Raw genomic sequence first — 26961 nt, 5'->3', positions numbered from 1 at the left:
TTTGTTTTTATTTTAATAACTTATGTTTCTGCAGTCTGCACTTGACAAAATTAAATTGTCCACCTAAGGTGACTGCCCAGTTTTTTGTGTTAAAATTAAGTTTTTGGAAATCTTTTTACATTTTTAAAAGTATTAACAGTATTTGCTAATCCTCCTATTTTTGGTTTCATCTGAACCCACTAGATACTGTACTATACTGTACTAGATACATAGATATTGTACTACATCAGAATGTAGGTCACTGATGTACATTATGAAGATTGGTGATCTTAATACAGATCCTTGTGGCACTCCACTTAAAACATCTGAGCATTCACCTTGAACTCTTTACTCTCTGTTCTCTATCCATCAACCAGTACTCTGTATGTAAATACAATAAATGCATCAATTTGAATGTTCAACCCTGAAGTCTGACAAATAATATTTTATGAGAAACCATCTAAAGTCATCTGAAAATCTACATTTGCCAAATGATATACTGTTTATATTCATGAGTACTGCTGCTTAAACCTGAACTCTTGACCTAACTTTTCTAGACCCATGTTGAGTATACCCAAGATCCCTTCTGCTATAAAGATGATTACATAGTTTGTGATCTGATTATTGAGTAACTTAAGCAATATTAAACAGTGAGGTTAAGCAGTGTTTGTGGCTCAGCATGTGACCCTCTTCCCACTGAACCTGAATTTCCGAAACCCAGTATGCTCTAATATGGTGACTGATGGTGATGTAGGAGGTGCCATCTTTTGGACAGGATATTAAATTGAGGCCTTGACTGTCACACCCCACATTCTCCCTCGCAAACGCTGTTACATTCCCAAACCCACTGTTTCACAATCTCATTCCTAATTGAACCCATCACATTCCCACATGCACTGGATTCCACAAATTCTCACTCCCGGACCAATTATCCAACCACATCCCTTTCCCACATCCCCTTCCCTCATATGCCAACCCATTCCCAGTATTGAGAAGCCTCCTGTAGAATTCTTTTGTGTGTTTTTCTAGGCCTTTTGACTGACCTCCTTTTACCAAATCTTTACTCTTGCCTTTTCGCCATGCCTTTTGGATTTTGTTTTTGGATTATCTTTTGGATTTCCCTGGTTACCGGACTCATTACCTCTCTAATTGACCAAGTCCCTGGATTACGTCTTTGGATTGTCCCTGTGCTACTCCACATTCCATGGGATTCATGGTTATGCATAAGGATCCTCCTATTCTACCAATCAGTTTTGTGACATTGACTACCTAGACATTAAAGATCCTAAGACACCTTTGGAAAAAGTTAAAATTGAAATGTTACCCCCAGTGAAATATCACTGTGTTTGAACAATCTGGCCTATCTAAAACTCCTTCTTAATTCAAGAGGCTACAGCAAATACTCCACATGATTTAACGTAATATATACTGGGACTGGATCATAATGGCTGCTATGCATCACATACTGTACATGGTAGATTAAGTTGTTTCTCTTCCTACCGTATAAGTGAAGCACAGAGATCCTTTGGAATTAAAAGCACTATTCACCTAAGTATGTTTTAGGGTGTCATTCAAGACAAGTGTATTGTGGGGGAGATGGGTGAGTGCAGACGATTGATTTTAAAGGGCGGGGGCTGCATTTCAGTGCTAGATAAAATCAACCTCCTATGGCAAACAGTTTTAGGATAAAAAGCACTACAGTAATGCAAGGACTTTTTAAATTTTTGTCATAGAATGCTATGGTTCAGTCACCATGGATTTAGAAAAGGTCTTGCTTAAGAAACTACTTAAGAGTTTTTTAAGACGGCAATAACAGATATACAGTATTCAGAACACAAATATGCACTTAAGGTTATCAGAAGGTTTAAAAAAAGTTCCACATAAAATATTAAATTTAAGGCATTAGAAATGTAAGGTATGGTAAGCTAGATAAAGAGATGTAATGAACGGAGTGACTCAGGGATCTGTATTAGGACCACAGCTTTTCCAGATGTATAACTCCAATAAAGACTAGGAATCTCCAATGTTGGTCCTAGATAGCCACAGTCCAGCAGGATTTATAAGTCACCATTAAAAAGTTGGTTTCCAAACAACTAGCACAATTTCATTATAAGCACTGAAGCAGGTAATTTGCTCAATTATGTAATTTAAAGCTCATTTGAAAAAAATAAATAGCAAACACTATAGAAGCAGCAAATAAAATTGAGAGATGAAAACTGAAGACTAGACAACCACAAACAGATTACATTTATTGTAAACAACATGTCCAGAGTTGAAAGTAGCAAAACCATAAAGTGTACATTTAAGATGGGGAAAAAACCAGTAGGAGCTACTTATAAAACAGACATAAATGTGCATGTTGACAAATCTGAAAGAAAGGTAAACAATGTTGCAATATACTGTACAGACAATAGTGAATATTAAACTTATATTTAAATTCATATTTAAGAAGGTTACATTAAAATTTTACAATGCACTAACAAAAGTTCACCTAAAACATTGTTAGTTTGTTAATAATGTTATAAAAAAAGGCACTGCTGTTCTGGAAACAGTCTGAAAAAGAACAACACAGTACATTCTTGCATTCAAAAGAATGCTCTGCACTGGCAAGTTAAAAGAATTGACACTTCTTTATAGTCTTGAATAGGGAAGACTACAATGGGGTCTGATTTCAGAAATCTCAAAATACTCATTGCTGTTCAGTCATCGACAAACTCAAGCCAGTTGATGTCTTCAAATTCATCATAGGATAAACAAACCATAGGATACAAACAGAAATTATAGGGAAGTGTATTTAAAAGAACAGGAGGCACAAACTCATTAAGCTTTCAGTTGCAGTATCTTATTTAGTGTATTTGCCCTTTATTTATTACTGCAATTTCCTATGTCTGATATTATAAGATTGAGAGGCTAGATTATTTGCAGTTCTGACGTTTTAGGTTTTGTATTCTGTATGTGTATGTTAGGCTTCTCAGAATTTAATGATAAAAGAGGACCTAATCAGATAAGCATCCTTTTGCGTGACTGGGAATTCGGACTGCGGATAAAATTAGCAAACGCATGCTACTTTAAATTTGTCACAGTATGTATTTGAAAAATGTTAAGACAGATGAGTAATAGCATGTTAAAACATGCACAATAAGTACAATAAAAAAGCTATAGGACTGAATATACATCCAGTATTATTGACTAACACACTTATAGGCCCATTCACAAACATGAGGACACAGCACTGTGATGTGAGCAACAGTGTAATCTGCCATGTCAAATTTACAGACTTTACACACAAAGATACTTTTGTGGTTAAATTTATCTCCCACAGTAGCTTTTAATATACTGTATAACCACTCACAGTGAAAAGTAATCATTGGATTCCTCTGTGGTGATTTACATCAATGCATTAAGGTTGGTATTTCAACAGGATCTTTATAAAGTACTTGAAAAGATGTTATGTAAAGGAAACTGTATATTGTCAAAACTGATGTAGTTTGTAATTGAAATGAAGGATTATTTCAACAGAATTTGTGTATAAACAAAATAGTGATTAAATATAATATTAGAAATATAATATTTCTAATAATACAGATATAGTGTCTTCCAAATGTATTCATACCCAAATGAAATATGAACAAAAACACCAAATAGCAGAAAGGGATTTACATAATGTGTCTCACTTAAACAATTCTAAGAATGTTATACTCATAATCAAAATACTGTAGCACTGCACACAGCAAAGTCATATTTGTCATTGAATAAGTTGCAGAAAACAAGAGTGTCACATTTATTTACACCTCTAAGCTTTCCGTTAAATACAATTCAACAAGAAATATACAGTAACATTCTGTGATTTGAAGTGTAAATGAAGCCTTTGGAACTATATAGAGGCCTCTTTAAGTCTCCTGCTTCCCTGGAGAATAAAAAAAGGAAATTAATGGAAAACATTCAGTTGCAGCACACAACATCATGGTCAGACAAATCTTCAAGGACTGTAAGCAAATGGTCACTGTATGTCATTAGTTGGGGGATGGCTATAAAAAATCCTTACAAAGATGAATCTACAACTTTCTATTGTAGTGTCTATTATTATGAAATTGAAGGCTACTCTCATAGTAGCCATCCTGCTAAAAAAAACACACACATACAGTATATCTTTGCCACTATGGGCTGGCTGACAGGTGGTTTTGGAGGCAACTGTAACTCTAAAGGCTACAGTTGGTGTTCTCAAACTGTTGAGAACTGTCTCACATTGGCATGTTTAGGATACAAAGTGTCAAAAACTAAAAAGAAATGTAAATAAAAAGCAAGTTTTAGTGCTTTTGTATTAAAAACAAAAAGATGTGACTCAAACTTGCCAGACAACAGAAACAATGTATTTTGGTTAGGTGAAATGAAGATTATACTTTTTGGTCATGTTCATTAGCACTATGAATGGCATAAAGGATAGGGGAAAACTCCACAAACTCCAACACAAAGCAGGACATTTTGGCCAGACACCTGGTTCTTTCTGCCAGGAAGCTCAAGCTTGGCAGAAAATTGACATTCCAGAATGACAATGATCCAAAGCAAACATGAAAATTGACAAAGGAATGGTTAACTGCACACAAAATAAATGTTTTCAACTGGCCACCCCAATCTCCAGACTTCAATCCAATTGAACATTTGTGATACAATGTATTCTGTGATTCTAACAAGATGGCAGTGCCATTTAATAAAATCAAAGGATCTTGAGGACTCTATATGAAGAAATGTTTATCAATTTCTTAAGTGCTTGAACAAAGTGCTTGAACCTCATAGCAAACTGAAGGAGGTATCTATCCAAGATAATGCCTGCCAGAGAAAAAAATACAAAGTACTGTCTATAGAGATGTGAATAAATGTGACATTTGTGTTTTCTAGACTTAAATCATTTATGATAAATATGACTGCTTTGAGCAATGCTACTAAAGTTACTGTATAGCACCGACAGAAGATGTCGGTGTTTTAAGGAAGAAAAATTATCCAATAATTAAGTCTTTCTCTCATTTGATGTTTATTGTTCCTATTGCATTAGGGGTATGTATAAATGTAGATGGAAGTGTATATACTGTATATACAGTATTGATGAAAAAAAGAAACGCAACATTTTCTGGAATGAGAATACTATAGTTATAGCTTATGTACTTTCACAAAAAGTTGTCAATGTGTTTTAAGCCCTCTGACCTGCAATACAGCATGTGCAGTGAGGCATTGCAACTTGCTAATCACTCGAAAGCTCGTTAGGTGCACTTTTACCCAACAAGGTCCAGGTGGAACAATGCCTGATCTGGTCACCTTTACAAGGGTCTTAATTCAAAGCTTAGGAAAAAGGCCACACGTAGTCAGTTTTCTGTGCATTTCATAATGCCTCGAATGTCACCAGAAGCAAGGGAGAGGGCCATTGGCATGCTGCAGGCAGGCATGTCATGTGCCAGCGTTGCCAGACACTATGGAGTAAGCCACTCTACTGAGTCCTGACTGCAGAGAAGGTTTCAGCAGACCAGCAGGACAGATGACTGACCAAGATCCGATCGTCCTCGAGTGACCACACCAGAGCAGGACCGACACATCAGACTGGTCCATCTGCGAGATCGTTTCAGATCTGCACCCGTTGTGCTGCTGAAACTGCCAGCAGACACAATGTCCGCATCAGTGACAGGACAGTGAGGCTCCATGCTGCTGGCCTTAGAGCAAGGCAACCTGTCAGAGACCCTCTGCTCACACCTCCTAGACGTCACACCTAACTGGTTTGGGTCAGACAGAGGCTGCGATCAGCAGTGGCATTCGGTCCTCTTCATGGATGAGTAACTCTTCAGCCTGTTCCACGCAGACGGGAAGGCCAAGTTTGAAGGAGGAGGTGTCACATTTCTTTTTTCAATCAGTATATTTATCAGATGTAACAAATTATTAAAAGAATATTTTTTGTTTCATTTTTTTCAGCCTTAGGCTAGATGCCCATCTTTACTCTCTGTAGACAATGGCTTCTTTTGTCCTCTCAGTGTAGCCTTTTGAGCCAGAAATAATGCCTTCCACTGGTACAAGAGGGAGACATACTGTACTTGTACTGATACAGCCTGATGCATCAAGTCCATTACAGCATCCATCTGCACACTTAAACATAATTTGGCACATCTATCAATTCATTATTCTTGAGTTAATTTGCAGAGATATGGTTATATTGCTGTATCATAGGAAATTTCAGAACTCCTTTAGAATCTGTGTTATGTGCAAGAGCTACCTTTTCTAACATAATGTACTATGAGCTATTATTATGTTACTGCTAGCTATTACTTAACAAACATCGACTGCGGGAGAAATAATCAAAGAATTACCAATAAATATATGCATTCTTGCATTTCGCATTTTAGACCAATAACCTATGGGATGATTTTTGGAGTACTTGCATTAACTTTGTGTTATGTGAATATTTCCTTCCAAAATTATACAGTATGTTTGAAAAACTAGAGAGCTTCTTTAGTTACAGGTTCATCATTGTGACCAACACCTGCAAGCTGTGCTAATTAGATACAATTCAAATTAAAAAATAATTTCAGGAACAGTTTATTTTAATGTTAATCAGCTGTTCTGTATACTTCCTCTCTTCTTCCATCCTTCATTGATAATTATAGTATCTTTAACTATCTTTAGCTCAGGTACATCTACATACATATAATATAAATAACAAATAAAGTAATTGATCAGTACAATAAGAAACCAGATGAATAAAACATTGGTAGATAATGCAGTCAATATATAATGGGGTACAATTAATGTATGAGTATCAGACATACACTAATATGTGACCACATCAGCATGCAAACAGCATTAAGAATATCTGTGCTGTTTTAGACCATAACATATGCTGGACATAAACATATGTTCTAAACATGCACTTACTTCACTCATAGTTTGGCATTGTATTAACATCATGCATGTGAACACTTTTGTTACTGATACGTTACTTATCATGTTACAGATGATTAATTCACTATCTAGAAATAGAACTACAGAGACACAACATAAAAACACTTAAACTCTCAAATGCAGAATAGGCCCATGTTAATTCCTTCCATGCTAGTTAAAACCTTTGAATGTTGAGATATTTAACCATAATTAACCATAAATAACAACAATTGTTCAGTTACCCGTATTGGTATATGAAGTTATTGTGTTTGGCACCTTGAGCCCTTTCAAATCAGAGTCTCTCAAACTCTGGATACAATCTTTAATACTTGTTTAGACATAGTCTCTATGATTTGTGTTCCAAGACAGTCTACCCTCAGGATGCCTTTTGGGGACTCTCAGACCTAAGTTCTCTTTCATGTGAAATAGAGTTTTGTACACTTTATACATTTTGTAATCCATATTTATACTCCGTATTTATACATATATAATACATTTTTCTAAACACATCAGTCATAAAATCACATTTTATAAACAAGCATCAGTGTGAAATCAGTAAATCCTATTTTAAACTGTACTGTACAGTATATACTGTAGAAGAGCAATGCAGGGAAGAGGGAAAAGAAGGTAAGAGAAAATGTAGACATGACAATTGCAACAGTAGCAGCACACCTTCTCAGGGAGCCTGAATGAACACTGAATGAGTGTTTTTTGCAGGATATATTATCTATGGTTACTGCACTAAATTTTGGATAGCTAAGCATTTAGAAATTCAAAAGTATCAGTCAGTATGTCTGTGTTCTGACATGTAACAAGACAATATTTTGGCATATTTGGCGATGGAATTGATGAGTATGGAATACTGCTGCAGATTGCACACAGATCCATTTGTGCCCTGGAATGTTCATATGCCAAAGATTTGGTTGTTTCCCCCCATACATTTCAGTCTTTCAAGTATCTCCCCTTCTCGTGTTAACAATAGGAATATTTCTTGACTTAGGAGGCTGTATCTTCCTCATTAATATAGTGGTGAGTATCCCCGCCTGTCACGCGGGAGACCGGGGTTCGATTCCCCGACGGGGAGTCGCTCTTTTGTGCGGAGCGGTGGCACTGTGGCTAAGAATCTGTGCCTGTGGCCGGAAGGTTGTTCGTTCAAATCCCGCGGCCGGCAGAGGAATCCTACTTCGTTGGGCCCCTGAGCAAGGCCATTAACCCCAACTGCTCCAGGGGCGCTGTACAATGGCTGACTCTGCGCTCTGACCCCAAGCTTCTCTCCCTGTCTGTGTGTCTGTGTTTCATGGAGAGCAGGCTGGGGTACGCAAAAAGACAAATTCCTAATGCAATTGTATACGAATAATAAAGTTATCTTATCTTATCAATAAGTGAACTGCTGTCTGATAGAGGCAGGAAACCATTATTACACAGTGACTGAATACATTTAAAACTGTAGTTTGCATGATAATTGTCTGATTTGCATTTGGTGCATTTGGTCTTCTGTGGTATTTATTTCTTTTCAGCACTAAAGGCTCTACAGCTGCTGTACACAATTCTAATGTCAGGACTCTATATAACAGCTACTGTATGTATCACCTTTGCGCCCACACCATACATAACATACAGAGCATACGATTATTATACAGTAATCTACGACATTTGAGACTATGCTTTGTATGATTTATATCTCATTTTTGTTTTGAATTTCCCATTTAAACACTGTGGTTAACTGATTTTATGTTTACATTGTCAACTACAAGATAAACTTTTGTTTTGATTTTTTAGAACACAGTGACAGCTGCACAGTCAATTTGTTCAACAACAATACTGTTTAATTGACCTCAATAAGGTGTGATCTTCACATGGGTTCTAATAAGTGAATCAACACTCCATTCCTTATGTGCTCTGTAAACATATACAGTACAGTCATAAAACCATTTTTATTAGTTCAAAGTTAAGAACTGAAGTTTCTTTTTTAATTGTTTTGTTCAGCTTACACTGTTTCCCCAAGGAGGGAAAAGTGACTTACTAGCCACAGACACCCCCGACTGAATGTTTTCAATTATCTGCAGCTAACAGAACAGTCTGGGAGAAGCAGGAGAAAACCTTTCTGACAAGTGTGAGTGAAAGGGAAAACCCAGACAGCAACAAAAATAGAACCTGCCATCTTTCAGACACACCAGGACGCTTTAATAACTGCTGTCTACGACTCACCCCCCTAACACCCCCTCCCCTCCCCACATCAATGTACTTAAAAATATTTAAAATAAAAAGTAAAACAAAATGTTCGTTTTCTCAGGTTCTAAAATCATTAACATCATAGGACAGAATCTGTTAAAATAATTCTGTGAATAATTCTGATTATTCAAATTTTATACTAGCAGACTTTAACAAGTGTGTAGACTTATACAATAAAACACTTGAAAAGCAAAAATATTTTTATATCCATTTAAAGTGACAAAACAAAATTAGAGGCACAAAGTGTGCTGGTTTCTGTTTTCTTCAGAAAGGATTTTCAAAGTAGTACCAGGAACGGATGAATCTCAAAAGCCTAAAGGGTCAGACCTTCTTGACCCCATAAATACAGCTGGTCTGTCAGTCAGCACTGCAGGGGTATTTTTTATGACGAATTACACAGAAATGATTCTGCATGTCAGAAAGAGAGTTTCCTCCCCATTCTTAGATAGTGTGCAATGACAAAGCCATTCTACAGTGGCAAAATCTGACAAAGTGGTTAAAAACCCTTCTGGTAAATGAGTGACCAGCTAACAACAACAGCAGATTATTAACATAATATTGTTTGATGTAAGAGTTCTTTAAACCCCTTGCATGATTACCATTTTTAATGTTATAATTAAGTAAGCTGTGAAGAGTCTGAAGCAAAGCAGAAATCTCCAATCACCCATTAGGTCCAGTCTAAATGCACCATAGCCACAAGCATATTGGAGTAGAAAACTACCCTGTGCAATAGACAGGGTTATGATCCACATGTACTGAGAACACACATGTGCAGTTTGCTGATATTTCTAAGACTTAAGCATGCAGCACACCTCTAGAGCAAAACTTCCCATTTTAGATTTTTTGTAGAAAAATGTGTTTATTTTTAAGCCATTATAATTTTACAAAAACATAAATATATATTCTAAAAGAATGTATTAACGTCAATATCATATTTATCATTTATCAGCTTTGAAAAACTACTTATACCACACATTAAGGCCAGCATCCCCAAAACACTTGATCCTCACCAGTTTGCACAAACATCGCACAAACCGCTCCACAGAGGATGCAGTCTCTATAGCTTTACACACCACACTAACCCACCTAAATAAAAGGAACACCTATATAAGAACAATTAATAGGTTTATTCCATGCTGAAAAAAGAAGGAAGAAAACACAACAATTCGGCCGTGGAGCCTTCTTCAGGTGTCAGCCTTCTTCAGGTGGAGCCTTCAGCCTTCTTCAGGCTCCACGGCCGAAACGTTGTGTTTTCTTTCTTCTTTTTTTCTTTCTTCGCAGCTACCCACCTGAACTACTACAACCTATACAAGAATGTTGTTCATTGACTTTAGTTCAGCATTTAACACCATCATACCCATAAAACGTGCTACCAAGCTCAGGGCTCTGGGTCTAGATACCACCCTCTGTAGCTGGATCCTAGACTTCTTCACCAGTAGACCCCAGACTGTCAGAATTGGCAACCTTACCTCCAACACACTCACCCTTAACACTGGTGCCCCTCAAGACTGTGTGCTCAGCCCACTGCTATACTCCCTGTTCACCCACGACTGTACTGCCAAGTTCAGCACAAACACCATCATCAAGTATGCTGACGATACCACAGTCGTGGGCCTGAACACTGACAACGATGAGACTGCCTACAGGGAGGAGATAAAACAACTAGCGGATTGGTGCAGAATCAACAACCTATGGCTCAATATCAGCAAAACCAAAGAGCTGATCGTTGATTTCAAGAGACAAGGAAAAGTCCACTCCCCCATCCAAATCGAAGGGCCTGCGGTGGAGAGGGTGAACAACTTCAAATTTCTAGGTGTTCACATCTCTAAGGACCTCACAAGGGCCCTCAACACCTCCAGTCTCATCAAGAAGGCACAACAGCGGCTGTACGTTCTGAGAAGGCTGAAGAAAATACGCCTGCATCCACAGATCCTCACCAACTTCTACAGATGTACAGTGGAGAGCATACTGACCAGCTGCATCACAGTCTGATATGGCAACTGCACCTCATCCAACCGCAAGGCCCTGCAGCGGGTGGTCAAAACTACCCAACACATCATCGGCAATGCCTTACCATCCTTCCAGGAAATCTACAACACCAGGTGTCTGAAAAAAGCCACCAAAATTATGACTGACCCCACTCATTCCAGTTACAATTTGTTTGTCCCCCTACCATACAGTAGAAGGTTCCGGACGTTCCAGTCGCACACAACAAGACTCCAAAATAGCTTCTTCCCCAGAGCCGTCAAGCTGGTGACCCCCCCCACTCCCACCCACCAATCCATTATCTCTCCTCACTTCTTCATGTACCCACAACGAATGTACTCCTTGTACTATTTGATAATCGCCGTATTATTTTGCACTATTTTGCTCTGTTTGTGTACTTTGCTCTGTTTGTGTACCTTTGCACAGTTTTTAACAGATATGGGTACTGTCGATCTGGTACCATACGGTTGTTTACACTGTTATTGTTATTGTATTTTCTGTCTATTGTCTTGTCTGCTGTTCTATATATATACTGCACATGGGAGACTAATGAGAAAGACTTTTCATTATACTATGCACCTGTGTAAATATAATGAGAAATAAAGTCAACGTGAATTGAATTGAATTGAACTAAATTGTGGTACTCCACTAACTACAGCACTCCAACAAGAACATTCACCCCTTCTCCATACTCTTCCATTCTCCATCCAGGCACTCATATTACCTTGAATTGCCTACAATTTGAAAATTAGCCTCTTACGATCACCTTTATCAAATTCCTTGTGAAAATCTATATAAATTCCAATTGTATAATTTACTGGTGTATCTTGTTTAAAGACTCTTACATTAATCAAGACCACAATTAAAGCCATTCTATCCCCAAGAATCCTGCTGCCATATAAGTGTTCCACTTACTGTATATTGTTGCCTGACCAGTTCCATTAACCTAGTACCCCACAAATCATAATTTTTTCCTAGAATATCTTAACCCTCTGATATGTAACCTCCTCTGTACGCATAAGATAAGTCATTGTGTTCTCTAAACGCCTTACTCACAGTGGTCCTGCTATGTGCACTTCTGTTTACCACTAGACACCTCCTCCAGGACTTCACTCTCTATTAGCAACTGGGGCTATAACTTCAGCCCCTAACCCCCTCCCCCCTGCAAAGCTGACTGGAGCACAGGCTTCCACTGATCTCACATCCCAGAGACTTGCATTTTTTCTTTGTGTAATTCTGTTTGTGAGTGTGTTAGCAATGCTTTTCTTTATTGTTGCTGGTTGTCTGCATGGAGCAGTGCAAATGAGTGTATGGAGCGTTGAATGAGAGAAAGATCTGCTATGTGCATCAAAGCAACCGTGTTTGTGCACCTATGACATTTCACTTCCACAACTTCGCTATCTGAGAACCTTTTTTCTTAATCTCCTTTCCGGATCAGGAAGAAGAAATGCAGAAAATACAGAGAAGCAGTGAAAGTCATCAAAGAATAGAAACAGAAAGAAGAAACTTCACTCTTACCCTTAAAGGAAAAAAAAACAAAAACATTAAACAGTTTAAAAAAATAATTTACTATGCGGTACCAAACAGAATAAAAGAAAGCAGAATTCATGCTTATCTCACACACTTGACAGTGATACCGCAGTCATCATTTACAACAGACCAATTCACAAGGAACCTACATGCAGTTCTGAGAAAGCACATAAGTCGATTGAAACACAGGAAAAACTCAGAAGCACCTATAGCCCTGATTGATCCTTTATTTCTAGTCCTTCAATAAGAGTCTTTATAGAGGGTGTTTTGCTAATTCCTGTTATGCTACACGAAACAAAACAAGAGCACAGCTCAGCCTGCACAGCCAACAGAAACACATTTGCCTGCCTGAGATCACTTTCCTGAAATAGTAAACGGCATCTACTTCTCAGATTTCACATTAAGCTGCCAAGCTCACCGCCGGCCAGGGCTGACAGCTGCAGAGGGAAGGGGCTGAGAAGGGGAGGGTATGGGGGGGGGGGGGAGGTCTGCTGGTGTGAGTCAAATCTCTCCTGTCGCCATCCCTTCTTGGAGAAAAACGAGGAGACTCCTCAAAACGGCCATTTGCAGACATACGGTAAATCACCACTGGTCCAAACTAATGGCTGTGAAATTCAAAACTATTTGTGGTGCCTGCATCATACAAGCCAGCTCTTTAACAGCTTAACCACTGTCCTCAATGTCAAGAAGTGCCTGGGAAAGTTCTGTTAAGTGGGGCTGGCCACTGATAAATGATTGTATGCATTTCCCACATTGACGACTCAGAAGTTGCAATCTGAATACAACTTCATAATAGCAGCACTGATAAGATAACATTCAGAATATACTGGGATAGCAGCAGGGCAGGCCTGGTCTTTACAGCAGAGAGAGGTATGTGAACACATGTTACTCCCCCTCACAGTACTTCACCAAAACCAGAAACACCTGTCCAGGGTGTCAATACACACACTTGTAAATTATCCATTTAACCCTTTCCTTCATTGAAATATTCTAAAATAACCTTGAGAATCAACAATGTCATCTGAAATAATGACTACATGTACTACTGTATATACAGCTAGATACTGCAAGAACTAGGTTCCTTCCACTGTCCGCTATAAAAAAGTCCAGACTTTTCAAGCCTTCTCATGCATGAAATTAAAATTAGAGCCTTTTTATTCTATGACAATTTTGAAGTAATACATAGTTACCGTATATTGTAAGACAGTCTTATACTGAGACAGTAGTTACGTTGTCACTGTGATTTTCAAATTTTCAGTCATACTATGGATTGCACGATTAACAAATTAAAACACACTATTTGACAAAAGTGCAATAAAATTATGATTTAATAACACTAAAGCAAACTATATTTCACACAAATACATATAAAATAATAAAATATCTACACTATGACATTCCTACATCTACATAAAGTTCATAACATCTTAAGCACAACTTTCTGCCTTGCTTTCCATTCTAGCTGCTGTTGTGCACTGATTGACATAATTTTAAAAATTTTACGTGGACTGTGTCTCTTATTATTCTAGATCTAGTTTGCCAGAGATGAGACGTGAAAGAAGGAACTTAGTTGACTATCATACATTCCCAAATGCAGGGCAGATTAAAAATAAATTTAAACAGCATTTGTTAAAAAATAGTGTGTTTATTTCCACTCTCTGCATTAGAAAAGGCTCATATAAAGACCACATGGACCTTTGTTTATACATACTCACAGTGTTACACTGACCAGCTGTGAGAGACGGAGAGGGAGGGGCAGAGACAGCAAGGAAGATAGGGAGGGCCAAATACACAGCGGGCAGACCTTATCAGCAGCCTCCCCAAGAGACCAGCAAACACACACTGGTGTTAGTTCCTATCTCCTGGTTCCCAGCCCTGAGTTTGAACCTTGAGGACTCCCTGCCTGATAGCACTCCAGTACTACCTTATCAAGGGGTCTTTGCTTTGTCAAATTAAGGCGCACTGTCAAGGATTAATGTGTCTCCTTAAGATATAGATGACTTCATGCTTGGCTCAGCCTTGCAGGGCTGTAATGGCAATCTGCCAATACTACATCTGCAAGCACTCCTCTTCCCTCCCTCTTTACTCAGTGAGGATGTGATCCAGATTATTCCCAGGGGTCTGTATCTTCTGACAGTTCTGCTGTCCACACAGAAGTGTGCAGGTACCCCCCCCCCCCACCAAAGCTCTATGCAGGGGCAGTGACAAAGCTGGTTCTAGTGCTAAATAAATTTAGCACCAGGTTTTCTGAAATATCCCCTACACAGGCAGCAAATCTTAAAATAAATTTTCAAGGGGCATCCCTCAAGGGCTTTCATGTGTTTTATTTTTGCAGTTCAGTGTTGCTTTGATTTAGCCCAGCTGAGTTCCATCATAAACCTCTTCCTTCAGACTTCTCCCTGCTCTTCTAGTGCTGCCATACTATGCAGCCAATCTCAGAGTCAAATGTCCCTGTCCAATTTTTAAATAAGTAAGCTGTCAGGCAGATGAACCTCTATTAGCCCATAAAATGCCTTTTAGTTATAAAAAAAATAGCAAGAAAGGTTTTTGTTTTTATTTACCAGAGTGTTTTTTAATTAATTCTTTCCAGCATCATGACTACTCAACTGAAGGTATCCAGACAAGAACATAGTTTAAATGTACTTCCTTTTAGTTTCTATTTGGATTCACTGGTTTGTGTTTCACTATTCATTCTAAAAATGTTCACTAGGTTGACTTTGTCAAAGCCTTTGAGAATTTTGAAAACAATCAGTTCCCTTCATTGTTTTATCTGCTGAAAACTAACAGTCAGGCTTTAACCATATTTATAATAGCATTTTAATTAAATGAATTACACCACATGAACCTAGATACATATTTTAAGCTCTAATGTGCTTATTCACTCAAGGTGGCAGTGAAGCCTGGCTCTTGCATTACTCTTGAAAGTCAAAGCTCTCAGAAAGTCTTACCTTGCAAATGACCCTGTGGCCTTCCAGGACAGAAAGTCAGGGAGATCAAAGAAGTGTGCGGCTTTCTCCCAGCAGGAATGTCGCAGGTTCTGAGAGCAGCCAGTGATCAACAGCCATGGAACGTGACAACACAAGAAAAGCAAGAAAATGGAAGCAGATTATACACCAACTGAAAGCAATACATTCAGATCCATATAGAAAAGTTTTAGAGGTACTGTACATTCGACCAAATCTGAAGGAGATAGCACTCAGGTGCCAATGCCCAAAAAAAAGATACATTAAACTAGCATAAAATACATCAATTTCCGTTAAAATGGGCTGTTCATGGCAATGAAAATGTATAGTCATCCATCGGTTGACAAATAAAACTCATTCCATGAAAACTGTACATCCAAAAGTTTTCAACATATGGATTCTAAGTTTTTCTTTTGGGAAAATTGATTCCCAAAAGAAATGTAAATATAATGTAAATTACTCAGGTTAACAGGTTCCTGAATCCCAGAAAAAAACACAATGATTTTCAAATTTCAGTGTAATACGAAAACATTACATCAAAAGTACACTGAGTGATACCCACCACCGCGGTTTACCCTCCCCCCCAGCATGGTTTTTCCATTTTACTTCATAAAAAATATGACCAAAAATTGAGTGGAATTTCAACTTCAAGGCGGTCAATTCCTGAAATGGCTTCCCTTATGCTGCAGCTCCCAGCAGTTCCTAGCATCCTAGTCTAGACTACACTTATCTTGTGTTTCACACTGTTTACACTGCACCTGCACATATCTGTGTTTTTTTTTATGATTTGCTGTGTATCATCCCTGCATTATGTCCGTTTAACATAAAGCTAAGCAACTTACAACTGGCAACCCACTGAAGCTAAGCAGGTGTGAGCCTGGATGAGAGACCTCCTGGGAAAAACTAAGGTTGCTGCTGGAAGAGGTGTTAGTGGGGCCAGCAGAAAGCGCTCACCCTGCGGTCCAGGTGGGTCCTAATGCCCCAGTATAGTGACGGGGACACTATACTGTAAACAGGTGCCATCCTTTGGATGAAACGTAAAACCGAGGTCCTGACTTTCTGTGGTCATTAAAAATCCCAGGGCGTTTCTCGAAAAGGGTAGGGGTGTAACCCCGGCGTCCTGGCCAAGTTTCCCATTGGCCCTTACCAATCATGCCCTCCTAATAATCCCCATCTATGAATTGGCTTCATTACTCTGCTCTCCTCCCCACTGATAGCTGGTGTGTGGTGAGTGTTCTGGCGCACTATGGCTGCCGTCGCATCATCCAGGTAGATGCTGCACATTGGTGGAGGTGGTGGAGGGAAGTCCCCATTACCCGTAAAGCACTTTGAGTGGAGTGTCCAGAAAAGCGCTATATAAGTGTAAGCAATTATTATTATTATTATTATTATTATTATTATTATTATTATTATTAATTCTAAAGTGCCAATCAGTCATGATGTTGAAAGTAAAAAAAAAAATAGGAAAGTGATGACTTTAATATTGAAAATCACAGTTTTAGATAGACTGAAAGCTGGGGCATTTTGCTTCACTCACCCAGGGGCATCAGTGAATCTTCTATCCATACAATTAGGAAAAATGAAGAGAAAAACCATTCTAGCATTAAAGCTTTGGCTTCTGTGAGGGTTAAAAAAGCCCATGTGTCTCAGAGAACACTTTATATTGAAAGAAATAGAACAGTAATTGAATGTGTGGAAAAGTGAGCATGGCATGGTGGCACAGTGTGTAGTATTGCTGCCTCATACAGCACTGGGGCCCTGGGTCCAATTTCCAGAGTGCTACCTACATGGAGTTTGTATGTTCTCCCCATGTTCACATGGATTTCCTGTGGGTGCTCTAGTTTCCTTTCAAAATCCAAAGACTAGTTAATGAATGATGCTCTGGGAAAATTAGCCGTGATATTAGTGTTTGTGTGTGCCCTGCGATGGACTGGCATCCTGTCCAGGGTATATTCTAATGTTTCTTTATTAGCAAAGAAAAACATCCACTTTACTGGATGATATTACAAATATTGCATGTGCCACCACTCCTAAATCTTAACTTGCAGATGCCCTTCATCAAATCATTGAAATCCATATAATAATCTTTAACATTCTGACATCCTGCTCACTTGACCTGTTTTAGCATACAGCACCCTCCAGGTTTATTCATACCTCTAATGAACCAGGAACAAAAAAATCACCATAATTCAGAATGAGTTACATGTTGGGTAAAGCATTTCACTTAAAAATCCAATAATATTATGCTGTAAACATAATGTATGCATAATAAAATAATTGTTTTGCAGAAAACAAGAGGATTACATTTATTTACATGCTTGGTATTCTTTTAAATAAATTTGTGCCAAAAATATCTGTAATAACATTCTAATCTTTGGAAGTGCAATGGAAGCCAGTGGAAATATAGAGACCCTTGAAGGTCTCCTGCTGTTTCCCTACAGGGAGGTAATACACAGAAAACATTAAGTATTTGCATACATCATCGTGATTAAGGTCAGACAGCTCTTAAAAACCATAGGATAATAGTCATTGACCTCCACAAGTTAGGGGATGGCTATGAAAGAATCCACAAAAAGCTGATTTTGTATGTTTTCGCCATATGTTTTGAGCTTTTTGCTGGGTGTTCCAGCTTCCTTCCACCTCCTGAACACAGCCTTGCATCTCAACGGTATGAGCAGTTTTCTGATACATGATGGCTGGTTTACACTCCATATTTTTGTGGATGATTCCATTATCTAAGGTTATTTAAATGGGTTAGAGAAAATGTACTACATAATAAATACAAATAAATTAATTAAAATTAGAGAACTGTAACAATCCCAAAGGATTTTTCTAATGATACAAATCACACAGCCCTTAGACTATTCAACACATACAAAACTACACATAAAAACTTAGAATCCATATGTTGAAAATCAGATATCAAATAAGGCAAACAGGCATTATTTATTAACAGAATTAATAAAACATTATTATTGGGGCATTTTTTTTGCATTAAGTTAAAATTGCTAATAAAACAATATTAAATATATTCATACAACAAAGAGCACAAAAGGTACTTCTGAAAAACATTCTCTACTATACTCCAACAAATAAACAACACTCACACTTTTACAGCAAAGTTGTACACATTTACAACAAAGTTTAAATGCATTAATGTGTCCACATAAAGCTCTCCTCCTGCCCTAGGTAGGATTAACAACTGTACTTGACCTTGGGTGGTCTGCACCTTGTTACAGCTCCCTGGGCCGTGAATGTGAGGTCAACTAGAGCCAGCTGTTCAGAGGCGACAGAGTGAAATGCACAAATGATGCCCTATATAATGACAGTCAGATACTTTGATCAGGTTGTGGTGGTGAGGAAGAATAACTACAGTTCAACCCCAGGATAATTCCTAAGTAACTCAGTGTAAACAGTTTCAGTATGAAGATAATTCATGATTTTATATTAGTGAAAGGCATAATGTAAGAGATGGGATTATAATGGTAGTGGACAATGAACCACACCAAGTTTATAAGTATAATGTTAAATGTGAGGAATCACAAGAGGGCTACTCACTTCTTTGAGCCACAACAGTTTGGGGGGCTGCATTTCTGGGGACATCACCCCTCCCACTGACTGTAGGACCTTGTGTTGTGTCCTAGTGATCCGGGCTGCCTGTTCGGATGCTCTGTGATCCATCCACATAATGATATTCTTGTCATTCTCTCCTTCAGGTAAAAGAAAAGACGGTGGGTAGTCATCAAAAATCTGTCTAACAAAACTTTTTAGTATTATTTGCAAAATAATGATTTAAAGGTTCTGCTCCAGTCTGAGTTGAGTTGAGTGCACAAAACTTTTGGAATTCAAGAAATTAGACCATTAAGATATTTACAGCTTTTGTAATGAAAAGTTATGAAAAATGTCCGCATTCAAGAGAAATGCAAAACAATAGAATAACACTTGCTCACTTCAGTCCTGCCTTATCGAAGATGGTGCTATCGGAGGCCCAATGTCTTCTTCATCCAGAAGCCCTCAGCATTTTGCCCCAAGGTACTTTCAAACTGGCGTAGCTGTGCTCAGACACAGACAGCAGGGTCCACAAGCACTGCTCCCTTCATCTCCCTTCAACACTTTCCAAGCCCCAGTTCCCTATATTACGAGGTTTCCTAATTAGTCTTACCTGTGACTGAATCCTAAGATCCTTGGTCATTCCAGATATTACCCACACCTTCCATGACTTCACCCAACTCAACTCAATAAATCTTACAACAACCAAACCTAATCAGACAACAGATCAGGGAAACACTAAAAATAGTGTAATAAATACACATATAATGCACATACTATACTCATAGTAATAGATACAGATTCTCAAAGTATTAATTTATTTTAATCTTTTAATTAGCTTACAACTCTTGACAGAAATTTGTTGCCACAGCTCCAAGATTTTGGTCCAAATTTGGTCTGACAAAAAATTGTTTATACAAAACAGTGACAAAATGAATAGTGTGATAATAAATACTGTTGTGCTATGTTTGAGCTTATCCCTGTTTTGTTGTCTGATTGGTTTTTTTTTACCACCTTACTGCATCCTGGAGCTAATTTTCTGATACAATCCTTGAAAACTGCAGCATGGAGCGGTTCAAGTGACTATATCCATATATAACCAATATAACAATATCACAAAACAAATCAACAGTTTTGCACTTTAACTTAGTTCTCTCCAGTGCATTTACTTTGCCTTTTTATATTTTTTATTACACAATACTGTGTCTTACTACTGTGACTTTCTCTCACTGCTGTGTTTTTAACAGAATACCCCAAAGGAAATATGCTCTTTAGAAAGCAAAGGTGGGAAGTTTTTATTTTTTCCTGCATTAATGTGCAATGACAAATTGATACCACACTTCTCCCTGCCTAGCCCTAATTGAGTAGAAAGCTTACTTTGTTTAATATGACACTGTTTCTTTTAGTTACAGTACGCAGTTCTGTACCCTACACCAGTCTTTATAAGGTAGCAAAAGAGCAGAGCTCGTGAAGTGTACATTATTGAAGTGATTTCTCTTCCTGGTGCTTCTGAAGGTCAGGAGTAGGGCTTTGCCTGCCAGACAGTCTCTTGACCTTCTCTGCAGTACACAAGACCAGTCTTTCAAAAACACCACCTGGTATGGCGAGAAATAGGAATAGTTGGCAATCCAAGAGAAGAGGAAACTTGAATCACGTCTGCCTGCAACAGGGTAAAAAACAAAACAAATGCAAGACAAAAAGTGGGAATTAAGCCCTCATAATGTTCTCATATTCAGTGCACTTCTTAACTAACCTATTTTAATGTCAAAACATTTGTTTTTAAATTTTAACTGTTCTAATTATAAATGTGAATTCACTATTGTACCATTCCATTAACTAAAAAGACATCATAAAATTAGCAGACTATGTTGACATCGGCTGCTGGTTAAAACAGTTGTGGAGTGCAGGTGTCAACATATCTCTTTGCAGTTTGAATGCCGCAACCACCAACAATAAGGCCACTATCCATGTCCCCAACACCATTAAGTTAACCTTTTTCTCACAGTGTCCTCCAAAAGTAGTGGGTTACTTAGGTCAAAACTGTTATTTCTGATTTACAGTCAAATAATTTGTACTTGTGCTAATGAGATTAATATGAATGATAAGAACAATATAAAATATATAATAATATATATTTTAAGTGATTCCTTGTATACATTTGATCACATTAGAACAACATACTGTACAGGACTAGTTAGTCATTGCTGAAGGTGGCATCAGCAGTTACCTAACTGAAGGGTTGACATACTTATATACAAAGTATAATTTGTTACTGTAACTACTGTAGGATAATTTTGTATTAAATAATTCAAAAATATATTCAATGTCTTAATGTTATACATCTCATTAACTTAAAGTTTTTATTAAGACGTTCACATAATTCCAATTTGGGTCTAAAATATACAAGAATATGGACCATTATGGAGGGTTCACAAACCTTTTCTTGGCACTGTGCATGCATGTTCTGTTGGTTTTGACTTTTTAGAGACTAATTTAGCCAGTCAAAGATTTTCCACTTTATTCTCCTGCAAAACACCTTATAGCATTGGCTATATGTGTTGGGTCAGTATCATGCTGCAAGGTGAAGCACTACCCAATAAGTATGAAAGCATTTTCTTTTCTGTAAACTTCAGAATTCATTCTGGTGCCATCATTTGTTATATCAATAAAGATGAGTTAGCCAGTTCCAGAGACAACTATATATGTACACAATGGAAATTAATCTGAGCTGGGATTCAGGCCTCTAATTTTGATTCATTAACATTATAGGGGCACTTGATGGCCAAGTCCCATAGGGTCTTTCACTATGGTCAGCTATGTTAGCAGTTGTAGCTTTTCCTGTATTGAAGTTTTCCAACAGTTGGTTCCACTGAATAAAGCACAGATGGCCAGTTCCAGGCCAATAAAGGATGCTTCCATCAGCTGGAAGTGTTCTTAGAGATTAGTGATGGTTGATTCAGGGGGGCTGAATTCCAGAGACTGCACAGCACGATGTTCAAGCTGGCAACATTCTTAAACAGCATTCCCTATTTTCCACTGCACTGACACATCATTACACTATGAACAAATAACCTACTGTAGATGCTTTTCATGTGTGCACACAATACAATTGCATATGTAAATGCACACATATATTTTTTATACTCAGGAGTAAAGAGGAGTACAAAATACATATGTGAGCTCTAATATTTTCAATAGGTAAATTGTAACATCTCATAATACTGTATACACATACAGATTAACTGGTTAGAATTGCCATCAAGGCTAGTAATACATCTTGTATTATTAAAGTGTTTCAGTACATAAAATATGTAGATACACAATGGATACAGATTTTAATGCGGAAAATCTTGATTCCAGCTTCCTAAGACTAACAATTCTGATTGAAACTACTTTTAATATGGTAAAAGAAAACAAAACCACACTTTGATTATGTGGATCTGCTCTGAATTAGCACAAACATTGATAAATCCAAAGACTTCCCTTGCAATACTATTTCTGAGGTTTGTCTCTCAAGTGACGGGGAAGAATCGTGAAATGTATGATTCCTGGTGGCTTGGCTGTTAAATCTGGCATACTTCCACAGCTCACTCTAAGTAATTTTACAAATAGCAGAATGCCAGTTTTTATAGCCAGCATGACTAATTCTTGGCAGAACTGTAACTGTGTTTACCAAGTCAGCACAGACAAAAGAAATAGCAGTGATATTTATAGATGTATATTTTTTTTAAATACCTCTTCCAAATCCCATTCGATCTTTAAAAAAACACTAAACAATACTAGGCAACAGCTGAACATTTTTGGCAGGACTGTTAAGTGTCACCACTTCTACTTTTGGCACAGCTGCTCATGGATCGCCAAGTCCTGCAGTATCACTGATATACAGCAAACTATAAAGATGACACAGAGCATGAAAGACACTGACAATTGACTGGGACCTTAACCAGTATGTGACAGAAATAAACAAGTAAGTAAATAACTTTAATGATACAAGTAAATAAACCCCATTAGTGCAATTATATTGGCTTACTGGAAGGTACTCTAAATTATTTTTTACATTCCTCTAAATTTAGTTAATGTTTAATTAAAACAAAGATGTATTGACAATCAGTCACCTAATCTACTCGGTTCCACTGAATCCTAATTATGAGAATTACTGTTAACTTCAAACACTGCCTTAAAATAGCCAAGACATGCAAAGAACATCACCAAGAGCACACAGGCAGGAGCTATGCATCTTCAAAATACACATACATATTTTGTAGTATGTACTGTATATATTATGCTATGAAAATATACTGTATTTTATATTTTCACATTTGTGACACTTTAAAGTAGCAATTTTATATTTGCAAACTACTCCACACATTTAAAGCAAATAAGAGGTGCTGTGGCACACCTAAATACAGGTGCATGAAATTAGCTTAACGAGTCAAGCAATTAGTTGAATGGCCCTTGTGTGCAATAATAGTGGTTCACATGATTTATTCTAAACAGCACTTATGAGAATCTAAGGCCTCCCAGTCAGGTAGTGAATTTCCAGCAAAGTTTTAATCATGAAGACTAAGGAGATTTCAAAACAACCCAGGGTTAAACTAGTATAAAAGCACAGACCAGGAGAATGAAAATATTGCAAAGCCTTAATGTCTCTTTAAGCATAATGAAGCAAACCATTAAGAAGTGGAAGGCACCCAGATGGTGGATGGACTCAGTTTGTCCATCCAATCTGAGCTGCCAGACAAGAAGGAAACTGATGGGATAGGGATGCCAGCATTCAGAAACACAATTAATTAAAGAGTAGCATTGTTCAATGGTTGAGATGGGAGATAATGTCCATGGGTGACCAATAAACCGATCCCTCTACAATGGAGGTTTTTATGGAACTGAAAAATTACTTCAGACTCTGCATGAGGTTTGAAAGCAAGCACCTAAATGACATGTGGAAAACATTTTGTGGTCAGACAAAATTCAAAGGTTAAAATTTTAACTCTCAAACAGTAACAGTGGTGGCATTATTTTACAGTTCTGCTTCTGAACAACAGGGACTGGGATGCTTGTCAAGACTGATGGCACCATAGATAGTGCAAAATATTGGTAAACCCAGAAAATCTGCTTCAGACCTAAAACTGGGGCAAAAATGAACCTTTCAGCAGGACAATGATCCAATACAAAGGCCAAAGATGCACCGGAGTAAATGTCCTTGAGTGGCCCACTTGAAGTCCTGAATTAAATCAGAAATGAGAATCTGTGGAAAACCTATGTCCATCAGCAATTACAGTACCAAGCATCTTGAGACAGCTTGCACAAACTGTCATGTCAGTGTGCAAAGATGGTATAGACTTATCCAAAAACACTTGTGGCTACGATTGCTGAAAAAGGTTCTTCCACCATATATTGAATTCACGGGCCTGAATACTTATGCAAGTTTAAAAAATGTGTATACAGTAGGTCTATGGGAACTTGCAGCAAAGCATTCAAAATTTGTGTCACCTCATTACTAACCTTTTTAAGACTTTGACCTTGTGAAAAGTTCAACTACAACAGAATTTCAACCTATGGAAAAACAGAAGCATATTAAGCTCAGATATTTCCTTTGCTTATCCACAGAACTACTTCCAAATTCTTAAATCACTTAATGAAGAATATAAATAAATGGTAAGATAAAATACTAAACTATCACTATGTTATATCCTTTCTATTAGATTCTAGTTCTTAAGCAAAAATTAAATTGCAACTTTTTCATTACAATGACTAATTTCAACAAGACAATGATACCTATGTCTTTTCATGAATCCAAATGTTTAATATTTTTTTTCATTAACTGTGAAATAAACCATAATGAAGCATTAATTTTTTTCTTGCTAACATACCCAAAAGAGAAATACGAAAGCTTTTGCATCTTAAAAAGATTTAAAAAAGGAATTCTGAAATGGCTCCCCTGTCCTCAATTCAACAGTACACAGAAAAACTGCCTCAGAAAAACATTTTGGCCTCATTCAAGATTTCTTAGTATGTAAATGTACAATTATTTTCATAAAACCCACTTTAGTTATCAACATCAAAAAGTCAATGTTTTAACCTAATTCAGATTTTCATGTTTTTGGGTTTAAAATAAATTAGTGTAAAAGCCTAAAGGGTTTTCCCCAGTCATAAAGGTGCCTCTCCATGGGGGAAACCCCAATTTATTTTCTTATTTATATATGTATTTCAAAGCAAATAAATCAACTTCAGTTTTGCCATTTTCACTAAACATTTTAAGTTAAATTTAAATTTTTCTTCATCCCACTTGTACAGTGCATGAAGCCTAACACAAATTAGATGATGGGACCCAGTGAGGGGAGAGTTTGGCTTGGATGACCTCTGACCTCACAACAGCTCTGGCCATCATCTGATCAAGATGGATTTTTGGTCTTCATTGCTACTAAGCACTTCATTGAATCAATTTAACCCCTCCTATAAATATTTTTGACCCCTCCTATCTCAGGTAGTAATTTTTTAAGACATAAATTGCCAGACTGCAGGCCTCGTGCACTGGAGCTGATGAATACTGCCATAGACTGCTGAACACACTGAAATTCACTGATTTTTAATAATCATGAATATCAATTTCATTGGAAACCTCCTTTGTGATTTGAAATACACTGCAACAAAGGGGCATTCTATCTTTAGTTCTAACCATTTTTTTGTTTACTTAAAGGGAAAAATTGATCCAGAATAAAAGTGAATCAAACTGCAATCCCAAACATTATTAGCTCACTGTATAATAATAAAATAGTCAAAAACATCTCTGTAATGTCACACTACAGTATCTCAATGAACACTACTCTCAAGGTAGCCTCTAAAGTTCAAAATGACAAGCTTTGTGACTAAAGAAGAGATTCTTTATATATTAGCATTCTAACACATAGTGCCCATTGCAATATCTGTGAATACAAAACATGTCCAAGGAGAAACCAATCAAAGTTTATGCTGAAAACAACACTGGGAAAAAAATTATCTCACATAATACTGTAGGCAGCAGCACTGCAGTACTGGACCATTTGTCTTCTTAACTGGTTTAATTATTACAGTAAAAAAATATTCTTTATTCTATACCTCAGGTAGTTTAGCTATTGTACCTGAATTAAAGCATTTAAATTATCAGCTTTAACATAATCCAAAAAACATTACATGGGTCCATGAACCAATATTTAAGATTAATTAAGTTAATAGGGGAGTCAGAATGTAAATTAGGAGACCTCTTTGTCCTCCCAATCTGACACCTGTGTTCTAGACCTTGTCAGTAAAAATGCTCCCAAAGTTACACATTTTAAACTTCCCACCACAAACTAAAAATTACAAATCCAGTGCTTGATGGTAGGCAGAAGCAATAATCTTCTGCTAAACAAAAAGCAGATATAAGGTACCAGATTTCTAATTGGTGATAGTGTGGGTCAAAGGTTTGATTTAATCCAGGCCTTAATCCCTATAGTAACCTTTGACCTCCAAAATAACCATGGATTCCACTTCAGAGCAGCTCCTGTTAATACCTACCATCTTTATTTACAGCTAACGGCTGGAACTGCTTCTCAAGTACCACTAGAGAACAGGTGGCATCAAAGCCAATTCCCCGAATCTGTGTCTTCTGGACACCTTCTGTTACCCTCTGCAAAACAGAAGCATGTAACCTCCTCAGTTATCTTCAGCAGGTACAGAACAAAACAAAATATTGGCAGATATTCACATTATAATATGAATTTACTATTAGATCTTCCAAGAACATACTTGGTTTTAAATACAAATGGCCTCAAAATAATGTTTTAAA

The 26961-nt window shown here is 37.4% G+C and overlaps 1 protein-coding gene across 4 annotated transcripts in view; it reads right to left on the bottom strand.

Annotated features, from left to right (window-relative positions):
* Window positions 1–26961, bottom strand: part of fggy (FGGY carbohydrate kinase domain containing) — a 100462-nt gene that overhangs the window by 68316 nt on the left and 5185 nt on the right. For 3 of the 4 annotated variants that reach the window (XM_088928299.1, XM_088928301.1, XM_088928300.1), the window contains exons 3-5: window positions 26691–26802; window positions 19167–19318; window positions 15594–15682 (exon numbers count right to left, since the gene is read on the bottom strand). In XM_088928299.1, the coding sequence (XP_088784425.1) occupies window positions 15594–15682; window positions 19167–19318; window positions 26691–26802 (353 nt within the window). Of the gene's footprint in view, window positions 1–15593; window positions 15683–19166; window positions 20818–24659; window positions 24712–26690; window positions 26803–26961 lie in introns of those variants that run through there. The other variant, XM_088928302.1, reaches the window with a different exon arrangement.

The sequence above is a fragment of the Atractosteus spatula genome, chromosome 11 (assembly GCF_055471065.1).
Source record: "Atractosteus spatula isolate fAtrSpa1 chromosome 11, fAtrSpa1.hap1, whole genome shotgun sequence".
In the NCBI taxonomy this organism is placed as follows: Eukaryota; Metazoa; Chordata; class Actinopteri; order Semionotiformes; family Lepisosteidae; genus Atractosteus; species Atractosteus spatula.
The sequence above is the reverse complement of the archived record's forward strand: the minus strand, read 5'-3'. Positions and strand labels throughout refer to the sequence as shown.